Genomic DNA, 12,184 nt, shown 5'->3' with positions numbered 1-12,184 from the left:
TATCTGCGAAACGCCGCCACTTCCGTGCTTCTCGGCGATTTCGAAGGTAGCCGAACAACGGCGGAGAAACGATTCTTCGGTTACGAGAAATAAAAGATCGAAATAAAACTCTAGATTTTCCAAGAGGATGGAACGACCGTCATAAAATAGGTATCCGCGAATTATTCGAAACACGGATGGGAAAATTGAACGTTTCATGCTTACCTGAGAATCTTCTTCGGTAAATATCGCGTCGAAGGCGAACATCTTGGGCGCTGCCACCGTTGGTCTTCGATCATCCGCCGATGACGATTGTCCAGCTGTTGGGTCGATCAGCGTCACCTGCTTTTTCCTCTTGTCGGCATTGAAGAAACTCCCACCCTCGCCAGGTGACACTTTCAACATCACTTTCACCTGAAAATTAACAATCAAACTATTAGTAATAATACCGATTTTAACGTGTTAAAATATTTTTAAATTTAAGCTTGAAATTTTGTTTCAATCCGCGGTTCCTTCCGAACCCGATGACGTTACGTAATGAACGAAATCTTCTGTTCGAACGAACAATAGCCTCGTCAGAATGATCTGATGGACAGTTTCGGCTGGAAAATAGACGACGCGACGGGTCTAGAATTACGAGGGCCCACATTAAGCGATCTGATTCAACGAACCACCATGCTGCACCCCCGGGTTTAAGCTTGCCGAGTTATTAGCTAATAGAAATCAATAGACGAAATGCGACGGTTAATATCTCCGATGATACTTGCTTTGATATTCAAGTAATTAATCCAAACTAGTCATCTAGAAATACTTGGTCCTATTTCTTTTCATTCGTCTCAGGCTGTTTTAATAAAAACTGCTTAGACTACCATTAAACCTCGATTTAAAACGTTTAAAAGGGTTGATACATCGACACCAATCGAGACAAATAAAACAAAGATGTTCCGTTTCAACTCAACTTCATGGAAAAAGCTGTCTGGAATCAATCATCCGCGCTAAAAGCGATACAGGAAGGGAAACAACGGAGGGAAGGAGCGTCGGTCGATGCATCGATGCATCATTAAAACAGCATTCGTTGTCGAGAGATCGATGTCCCGTCGGTGTGGTATGCGGCAAGTCGGGTGTCCGTTCGGTCGGCTGTCCAGGAAATTGCGTTTCGAGATTTCGTTCAGATTGCGGCGCACGTTCTATCTTTTGCATACGGAACGGTCCTACAACGAGAGAGAAAAAAAAAACCACGCTCTTTTCCCGCTGATTCTTCGTCCCAGACCGTCGAACATCTAGATACCCTTTCCTTCTGGAACGGCGAACGTCTGTGCGTGGTGGTAGTTTACGACGAAAGGACCGGGTACTAGCGATCGAGAGACCGGAAATAAAATACCCTTCCAGTCTTATTGGGAAAACTCTGCATATCGATTGACTCCTCCTCTCCTCCTCCTCTTCCATCTTTCCCTTTTTTCCCCTCGTGTTGTCTAAGACAGTCGACTGAGTACATTTATTCCCTTCTTACATATTCGTGTCTATGAATATTATACGTAGGCGAACATATACCTAACATAGGTAACCTGTTTACAAGAATCTAATGAGAATGAAGGTACATGTACCAGGGTGAATCACTTCGCCTTCCTCTATCTATTTCCATCTCCCCGTCTTCGTACATCCACTAACGAGGCTGATTTCCGAGCTGAATGTCTATTCCGCACGAGCAACCCGAAGAATCATGCTTCCGTGCCTCCGACGAGGATATTTCTCTGTCCACTCCGTTCTTTCCGCTCGCCGCCGCGTGTTAGCGAATGCTGGATTTCTCTCGGCGAATCCTGGCAACGAAGCCCGTCGATAAAACACCGTAGAAAAGTCCTACGGTCCAATCGGGAAACTTCAAAGCCATCGAACTTCCCGGTGCTCGATTCATGCGTCCTTCCTGCGAGAAGTACGCGGCCAGTTTACACGAGTCGCTCGCTCGAATTAATTAGTTCCGTCGCGTCGCTCGATTCGACTATTTTCCAGAACTTTCGAGTTCACGGCTCATAGATATTGACCGGTCAAAACCTCGAAACTTGCCGGAACATTGGGACGAGTTCTGGCCAGAGTTGGCAGAGAATCATTCGATGTTTGATCTGTGCCTGGTGTTCGATATTAGACTTCTATCTCCTTGATTACGTCGATTGCTAATTGGCTTTAATTCATAATGCGATACCGGTAATCGCGTTCGCAGTCAAGACAATGCTAAATTTACGTAAACGCTTCCTTCGGCTGGCTACCTCCATACATCTTCGCAATTTGCTCCATTGTAATCTTCAATCTTACCCTAATGATCCTCTGCTAGCTTCTGCCCAGGCATCCTGCCAACTTGTCTGTTCCTATCCACCGATCCTCGAAATTTCACGGATCTCTCTATCTTTCTTCGCCGCTATTGAAATTCTTCTCAGAATTTTCTTCTTTCCAGTCAAGGCGTAACAAAGAAGATAATTTCAACGTTATCGTTAGCAGCACGGACGATGGTTTCTCGGTTTTAACAGAGGTCCGTTGGTGATACCGGAAACGGGCCCCCGGAGCCGGAAGGTGGCCGTTAATTTCTCAACGTCCGAACAACGGGAATGAGCCGCGCCACCGTGCCTCATACATGGACCTCGTTGTCGTTTTCCGGACGGACGTTAAAGTGCAGAAATGTTTTATGGCGCCACCGGGCATTATCCGCCAATTTACGATCCCGTCGGAACGCGGAGTCGCGCGCTTACACGCTCGTATCGGCGCGAAAGGTCGATATAAATTCGTATTTGCTCGCGAGAATACGATGGGCTCGGTGTGAAATAGTGGAAGAATGTAAACTACGGTCACTCTGTATTCGAGTTATACGTCCTACGCGCTGACATTCTCTTTTTCAGACGCGTAAGCTTGTTCCTGCCGACATTATTTCAAAACATATTAATTATCGAAGTTGGCTTCACCTGATCTCAAACTCAATCAAAGTTTTCACCTGTAATAAACCTATGGTCATTAATTCAACGCTTCGACCTAATTATCTCGGGTAATCAACGTTAGACTAGGGTCTTTGATCATCCACCATCATCGATTCTATGCAGTGAATAAAATTTTCCAACTCTCCCCAGGTACAATCGAAAGCCCTTAAATTATTTCCAATCGCAATCACAAAAACCTTCACATCCGAGTTACATTAAAGAAGGAACAATAATGAGATAGAAAGGTAATTGTAGCTACTCCGTGTGACAGTCGACGTGTAAGGGACTGGAAAGAAAATCGTCTGAGAATGGAACAAGAGATGAGAGCAAAGGGATGACAGCAAATAAACCATCTGTTCCAGCCGATCGATCCGACGCAAATAACCGGAATTAATCGAACTGCGCTTTGGCTTTTAATCGCGACAAGAGCCAGCTCGTCGTTGGTTCCGTTTATAAGAGAACACGAAACACAGCCCCGGGGGGATTCAACTTCGAAGACGAATGTCATCAAAGCGATTGCAAGTCACGACGCGAACCTGGCTGCCTCTTTGCACGGGGATTACTCGACGGATCGCGGATAATCTAAATAATCATCGTCTGCGGGGAAAATGTGATTCCTTGATGGCAACCCCTTCGTTAAAACGGTAGTAACGTCATCGGCGAACGGCCTCGGGGCAGAGACCTGTGCCGATCGATTTCGGGTATTAATGCTCCTCTGTCTCGGTGTAACCAATTTATCCCGGGTACTTGATAAGGAACTTGCTTCCTGCCGAACGAAAGCAAACGTTAGACAGCTATGGAAATAAATCTGAGCCGTGAAAAAAGTAACGGATGGTCTGGGCATCTAGCGCGGCATGAAAATGAATAAAAATTCTTTTATTTCGTCCGTTGGTTTTACATATTGCCACGCTTCATCCGGAAATTGGATAGCTCGAAAAATTTACACGAGACACGGTCAACGTGACACCGTTCTAAAGCGTGGCATTGTTTAAAGAGAAGCTACTGCCAACGGTGGAAGCAGCGTGGACGTAATCGATTTCCGGCGTGTTAACGATTTCCACCCGGTAATCGAATTCCCGGCAGCAGTTTTTTTCCCCGTTGCATCATTCGCTCTCGCTCGTGTTAAAGGGTTCGCCGCGTTTATGCAAATTCGATCGTCGTTTGGATTTTCCATCGATCCGCGGGAAAACGGTTAGGTTCGCTGAACATTACTCGGATAGGGTCGAACCTAGCGTTCCGGCAAATCGACAAAAAAATTACCTTTCATCCGAGCAAACGAACGGGAGCCAAATAAAGCACTCGTCGATAACACGGGACCGACTGGAAATATTGTTTATTCATCACGATTTTAACTTTTCGCAAATAACAATTTTTTATAGGTGCCCTTTTATGATACTTTTCTCCCGTGAAATCGTATCGGACATTGCGCGTTTCCATATCGGTCATTTAATATGCATCAAACTGATAACCATAATTACGCAGATGTAAATCAAACGCAAAGCGTTTAAACGAATTAATCGACGCTTTAATTAGGTGTTTTATCGAGGGTCAACTGGTTCCCGCAGTAAGTAAACACGCGTAAATCCACAGGAAACGCGAATCGACGAGAAACGCGGAGAGCTCGACGATACAGTTACCGGAAATTCGTGAGCCAGGTTACAGTTCAATAATAATTAGACTAATTGTAAGTATCCAGACAGAAAGCAAGCGGTGAGCGGGCGGGGGCCGGAAGTTTCTGATTCACCAGCCATGGAATTAGAAACTTAACCCACATCCAGTTCGGATCGACTTACAGTCGAATGTTAAACCCGTTATTAGGCGGTTTGGAACGGCGAGATAAGGCTGTTGATAGCGACAGACAGCGAGATACGCCCTTTGATTGTACGGCGGTTCGGGATTCAGAGGACTTCGAAATCAACCCTCATCGCTGCAAGGCCAACCCGGTTATCCATTCTACGGTTAGATGTATCTAAATACGCGGCCCGCAGGCGAACGTCGAAGGGTGAAAGTCGAGGAGCGCGTAGAAATTTCTACCGTCGACGAAGCTCCGGGCTATTCGAACGAAATTTGCGTCGCGAAATGGGTCAGGGGCGGATCACCCTTCGTAAGGGGCGCGGTCGTCGACAAATGCGATTTTCCTATGACGAGGAGAACGCGATCCTTCGAGCCGATCAACCTTCTTCTTCGTCGAAGAACGCGGTCTCGTGGAAACAAAGTGATTTGCAGACAGAGAATCTATGTTCTTCCCTTTTCGAATAAAAATTTACCAAGTCCAAGGAATTACTCGGAAATGTTCGAATCCCAGCCACGATAGCAGTGCTTCGCGTTATCGAGTTGTGAATTTGAAATTAGGAGTACAACGCCACTCGTCGAGCTTTAATTAGAATTTACGCGACAAGTTTCAGCGCGCCATACCCAAACGCGTTATTATTATGCAAGGAATTCAAGTAGAATGCGATATCGGAGTAACGAGAGAAATATCACCGTCATGCGATTTAACTTGGGATAATGAATTACTCTGCAGGAGGAGAAAATAAATAATTAAATTATTCGAGTAACGACGATCGATTTGAGACAAATCACACAACGAACACCGTAGTAAGAGGGTTAATTGAGGTCTCTTTCGAGAAAGCAAAAACATCCCCTTGCTCGCAGACCCTTCATTTGCACCTCGTCCACTCTATTTCATCCACCCACCTATTCAATCCCTCCGTTCACCCCAACAACTCGAAATTCCTAAACGCCTCTTCGCCAATTAAAAATCTTCCACCCTGTACGCACGCGAGTCGAAACATTCGCGCTGCTATGTCTCTTATCCGGTGACTGGCGTGGAATTTCAGGATTTATTAGAATCCAACGACGTTCACCTGTACACTGGGGGGTATAACGCAACGCTTCCGTAGTCTTCGGAAGAGAGGGTGAGAAGGGGTGACCAGGTTGGTTAGGGTTGTCAGTCAAGCAACGATAGGCGGGAACTAGAAGAAGCGTGCTACACGCTACATCGTTGTGCCTCCTATATTGTACAACGGTGTGACGTATTAATGACTGTATAATGACGGGGGTGCAGATTGTACGCTTAATACCGCGATGTCTAGCGGGGTGCAAAAGGTCGTTTCTTCAAGATTTTGCTTCGAGAACTTAGATAATTCTTGTTAACATCACGGTCGTTGCTGAAGGGTGGAGAAGAGAAATCGAGCGGAGGGTTGAAGTTCAAGACTGACACAGTGGAGGCAAGGTGTTTGATGTTAATTAATCCGCTGACTCGGCCTGGCTACGACTGCGAAAAACGTTATTCGACAATAATCCTTGGTTCAGGCGGCAGATAAATGTCGGTTCCGGTCGTTCGGGCGTTAAGCCGTCGGATTATGCCAGTCCAAACACGAGCGGAACAGCTTGACGGGGGTGCGAATTATGAGCGTCATCAATTCCCTTCGTTGCCCTCTGTCCTCTGTTGCGAGCATCTCCAGACGAATCGGAAAAACTTGAAGCTCCCGTTGATTTATACGGATTAACTCGACGAAACGTTCTAAGCTCCGATTTCTTCCCGAAGATTCAGAATTCCTAAACAAATCTGCGGACGGGAAGAAAGTTCCGGGCCGAGAGGGTGGTTCAATTTTTCACGGACACGTCGATGCTGAGAACGAAAACTGTTCGACTCGGTGATGCTCGATCGAGCGGTAAAGGAAGAAGATCGATGACTCGATAAAGGCGCGTGCAAAGGTACGGGTCAACTTCCATAAGACATTACCCGATTTCCTTCCCTTCAGATTTCCAGATTCTATTTTTCAATTCGAAACGTAATATATCCTGTATAAACATACGGTTGTGTATAAAAAATAAATACACTCGATGGTAGACGACGAGAATGGGAACAATTCTGACCGATATTACTGAGGAAAGTTAGCAGATATTGCTTTTCGATCGTGCGTAGTTCCTTTATTATTTTCGCTTCCGTGGCAATCTCTCGGCAACAGAAAAAAGAAAATGATCGTTACATCTAACAGGAAGCCACGCCACAAGGCAAGAAAGGACGATAGAAGGAGGGAGAAATTGGTTTCGAAAGGTAAACTAATTTCGAGCCACTTCTGTCCGTGAAGAGAGAGATCGCCCTACCATGTTCTTCGTCTCTGTCCTTCCACTTTTACCGTTTCTTTTCTCTTCAACATCGTTGTCCTTTCATTTTTCTTTTTTTTCACTTTTCTCCCTAACCTCGGTGACCCAATTTCTCATTACGAAAGGACCAACGGCCACGACCGAGGATGCTCGTCTAGCTTGGCTAAACGAGCGAAGAGGAAGAGAGAGGCAAAGCCGGCCTCTTTCAATCCCGAATGCAAATGAAAGTGGAGCCGAGGATTCTTTGAAGGGCCCTTTCATCCTTTGAGCATAATGGTGCGCACTGGAGGTCCATTAAGACCGCTACGGGGAAATTTTTCGTCGTAGCCTCGCGAAATAATCAAGACGGGACTCGGTGGCCTGACCCTGACTCTTCTACCTTCGTCGACGTCGTTGAAATCGGCTAGCCAGACGAGACACCGTGAAGATAAGGGTACATTGTTGTTGAAAAACGGAGAAACGTCGATTTCGTCGACTACATATTCCTTTTGTGATGTAAGAATTTTTTAAATTGGAGCGATATACAATTTATCTAGAATTGCCTGGTCAAACGAAAGGGATCGGTTTCATCGATTTTCACGTTTCAATCCGAGTAACTGGCCCATCGCGTAATCCTTGGTAATTTCGACGTCGAGTAGACTGATGATAGTCGAAGAGGGAGATTGGCTACACCTTCAAACGGTCGAGAAGCAAGCGTACTTCGTATAGCCGGGAATGTAAATTGCTCGCGTCTGCCTGAAGCCACGAAGCAATAAATCTCGACGGTGAAGACGCGACGATTGCCGTCTACCGAGCGGGGATAAAGTCTCGAATCACGCACGAGGATTAAAGACCATTCAGATTCAACGATCATCTGTGCCGTCCTGCTGAGATCGACGTTGATCGATTCACACGAACGATCGTTCGGTCATTGTTTTTTAAAAAAATGAACTTGTACGAAGAAATGTTCATGACCAAAGTGTTGATCATCTTCTTAACGATTGTACCGTGATTGCAGCCGTACCTTGTAATCGTAAACGAAAGAAATAAGAAATAGGATTGAAAAACGATTTAAATCCTACTGTCAGATTGCTACCCTCTTCTCGGGTGTACGAAGCTAGACGTTAATATCGCGCAAGTTTCCTTCGTTACGGCTGCTCGTCACGAAGGTAGTTCCTCGATATGAAAACCGAAAATTACGAGCGAAGGGAAAGTTCGAGCTTTATCTCGGATTTTAGCACATCGATCGTCAGATTGGTCGTAGGGACAGAGGTAGCCAGGAAACAGGTCCGTATTGCAGAAATACGTGCAATTACCTGCGACGACAACAATTACGCGCCACTTTTTATGGTTACTCGTCACGCCATACCGTCGATACTGCTATCAAACGTTGTTTTCTTATTTTTTCTATCCGAACGTTTCAACGACACGAGCATCGGTTGTTCGACGTAAAAATTCACTCACCGCGAAACGATCGTCGCGTTTCGAATCTTGTATCGCCAGCGATCGGAGCCGGTTGAAAACGGCGAAAATTGGTCGTGTCGGCGTTCTGGTCTTTGATTATTCACTTCTCTCGATGAAACGTCGCGAAAAATATGCCCGCGTACAGTTCGAAACGATAATTACACGGTCGTGTAAACGGGCAAGCGTCACGCGAGTTCCACCTCGCTCGATATCCTTTTCTTCGACTGCCTCGACGTGTTTCGCTGTTCGAAAGACGCGATAATTTCTGCAGAGGGATGAAATCCGACGCCATTTCCGGCGGACAGTGTGTCACAGGGGGAAAGGAAAGTAGATAAAGACTGGCCGAGGATATATTGCGAGGGAATAAAAACGCGTACATCCTCGTCCGCGAAATCATCCCTAGGCCGTGAGCGGAGACGAGCAAAAAAAAAATTACTTTAGCCCTCGTTCCGGTGATGCGCTTAGCATATTCATGCGCCGGCGCTATCTAGAGTTTTCCGGTGTCTGACCACCACCACCGCCATCCTGCTGCACCCTCTACATATTCATAAACGAACCATGATGCACAGAGAGGCAAAGAGAAAGAGAAGGCTCGAGCGAGCTCACGTTCTAAGGAGAGAAGAAATAAAAAATGAAGGGTTCGCATGGGTCGAATCGTGGGTGTGCAACAGGAAATCTACGGGGCCAGGTCCTACCCATGAAATCGACGAATGCTCCTAACTGTGAAAATTGTTATTTCTTCCCGTCTCTTGGATTTCCATCGGTCGGAAAAAAGGGATAAATCATTTGAAAGATTCAAGAATTTTCAGACTTTCTTGCAATTAAATTTCAAGTCACCTAAAGTTCATTTCTTCCTTTAATGAATTCAAGATACGTCACGTTGGCGCACTAGATTGTTGCTGGCTTGAGATAAGTAACAGAGCACGAAGAGTGTTTAATTTATGACTCTCAAGATACTGTTCTTGGAAAACTTTGCTTTACAATATGAATTACATTATACGAAAATCAAATAATTATTATTAAAAGAAAATGTGATACCCTTATTTGAAAAGGCACGCGATATTGCGTTACCGGATATGCAGCTCTAAACGTCAAGAATCGTGCAAACGTTTCGTTTCGATCGACAAAGGGAACGGCAGCCGCAGTGATACGTCCCCGTGCATGGTCAGACGCAATCGCGTTGGTTCAATTATATCTCCGATTACTCGCTCGAATTCGTCGTGCCACGCTGCTCCAAAGACATTCTCTCTCTCTTCCTGATTCCCCGCTGCTCTTTATGCCAAACAACCTGGCTGCATCCGCATGCGATGCGTTACATAGGAACGCTAGTTTAGCGTTTCCAGCCGTCTCTGATGTTTCACGTGATACGTATCACTGAGAGTGTACAGGATTCAGCAAAATTCGTAATACAAACGGGAAAATAGCGGTTGCTCGTGCAAACGCGAGTCGAGATTATGGAGTAAATTTGCTTCATTTGGACTGGCGTTTTGCTGGGGAACAACTTTGAAATTTCATCGAGTACACCTGTGGTTATCATGTTCCTCAATTACGTAGACATCTGTTTATTTATAAACTACCTTTTGTGTATTCTGTCCTTTTGAATCAGATTTTATTCAATTTGAAATAAATTTCGAATGAAAAGACTAATTGAGTGATATCAATCAGAAGTATATTGCAATGTTCATTTGACTAGTAGATATGGCTATTTCTATCCTGTCAATCAGTGTATCCATTAACGATCCATGAATTACTAACTGCATAGTATCGATCTTAAATCAATCAAATGACACATTCCATGCTATTTGTATCCAGAAACGAAACGTCGAATGAAAGATATTTATTCTACGATTTCAATTTACTACTGCACCTTGTATCGTCATATTTCTTCGATTGTGCCGTGAACTATGCTTTATCCTGTACGTTCGCAATCGAACAGAAACGGAATAAGAATAAGAGAGCAGACACGTCGGTAGCTAGAGAGGGACTGAATCGAAGCGAGTGAAATCGACGCGTGTATGGTCAGACGAACGAACCGACGCTTCCCTATCGTGCATGTAATATGCACGTAGCAATACGCAAACTTGTCAAATATATCATTCCGCTCGATGTATCCGAACGCTCGAACTTTATTCAATTTCCCGTTTTCCGACGCTACAACGACGCCGGGTCCACGCATAAACAAGCATCGCGAAGAAGGAAAAAAGAACAGAGATCGGACCATTTACCTCGTGTTGAATTATCGAGCCGACGCGCAGGGAAGGTGGAACAGGTATGAGCCGGCTCTGTTCTTCGCACACCACTGCGCCCTTCAGTCTTCAACAGGTAAACAGCCCCCGATTCGTCGTCTACGTCGTCGGTGTTTCTCTTCCTGGATGCGTTCTCGCGAGTAAACAATCACTCGATCGAGCGAAAGGGAAACGCGACGAAGTGATACAGTGAAAATACGGAGATCGGGAAAACGCGAGGGAAATCGAGCGTGTACCATAAATATTTGAAAAAATTAATCGTTAAACGCGAGCAAAAGGGTGATGTAAAGCTGTACATTGCCGTTGAAATAGATGTCAAACTATCGGAGTTAATGGAGCACTTTCTTATTCAGTGCTCTATTATTTCCCAGTTTGCCGGGTTCTTGCAACTTCCACGGCAGTTTAATCCCGACGATAGCGGCGCGGCGGTGATCGTTAAAGTGGCTTCACCGTGGCGCTCTGTGCAGATTCATAATTCATAAGTTCGCGCCAGTTTCGCATTGAAATCGCCTCGAGAATACGCACAGTGACGATCTTCGATAATGGCGTGGTTTAGCTCGTTTCCCGAAGCAAACCGCCACTACCGTCTCTGCCGTCTACCTCGGCTGGAATATCATGTTCCCGGCCACGGTGTAGCGAACCGTTGTAAGCGCATCCGAAACCATTAATCCGAAATATCCGAAATTTTGCTGTAAGCACGATCGGTCCCTTTTACCATCCGGCACGAATACGTGATAGAGAATGAAAGTTTTCACTTTAAGGAACGAATCTTATCAACGTAGCTAAGGATTTCAACAAGAAATGTAAATCGAAGGATTATTTTGTAAAATAAATCAAATAAATCTCAATGGAAATGACGATTAATCGAAGGGAAAGATAAATTTTTATAAATATGAAACAATCAAATAGAGCCTCGTTGAGTTGTCAAAGCGCGTTCAAACGCGTTCAAAAATATTGCTTCATAACTTTGTAAAAAGCGATCGTCGTTTTTTTTTTGACGCGTACAACGAGGTCTGTCCGTCGCCAATGGCAATTTACATTTCGGATCGATCCGACTGGATTATATGAAATATTTGTGCGTTGAAAAATCGGGAATAAAAACGTTTTCCCTTGTAAAAAGCTTATCTGAATAAATTCTATGATTAAAAGAAAAAACGTAGAATTGTCATTTGTTTTACCAGATAACCTTAATGATCCAGTTTACCAGGAAACCAGGAATAAACTGTACTTTATTATCCTTCCTTTCTTTTCCTCTGTTTTTCATACAGTTTAATCGGTGCATATCGATACAATTCTGCTCCCTTTGTCTGCTGGCGAACGGCAACAGTTTCGCCCGTTTCTCTCCGCACCCATTCACCGCCACCCATGCTCATTTTTTTCCACCAACTTCGCTAATGGTTTAATTACGATGCAATTACGTTCACGTTTTATTTGCTTAATGGT

At 44.9% G+C, this 12,184-nt stretch overlaps 1 protein-coding gene across 6 annotated transcripts in view; it reads right to left on the bottom strand.

The window, feature by feature from the left end:
- The window catches only part of LOC114871226, a 230,496-nt gene that overhangs the window by 27,394 nt on the left and 190,918 nt on the right, over positions 1–12,184 (bottom strand). For all 6 annotated transcript variants that reach the window (XR_003788540.2, XR_003788541.2, XM_046285060.1 and 3 more), the window contains exon 7: positions 205–393. Coding sequence is in view for 4 of the 6 variants with exons in the window: in XM_046285060.1 (XP_046141016.1) it covers positions 205–393 (189 nt within the window). In the remaining 2 variants the exon portion in view is untranslated. The remainder of the gene's footprint in view (positions 1–204; positions 394–12,184) is intronic.

Source organism: Osmia bicornis, chromosome 3, assembly GCF_907164935.1.
Source record: "Osmia bicornis bicornis chromosome 3, iOsmBic2.1, whole genome shotgun sequence".
Lineage (NCBI taxonomy): Eukaryota > Metazoa > Arthropoda > Insecta > Hymenoptera > Megachilidae > Osmia > Osmia bicornis.
Note: the sequence above shows the minus strand (reverse complement) of the source record. Positions and strands in the feature narration are given on the sequence as shown.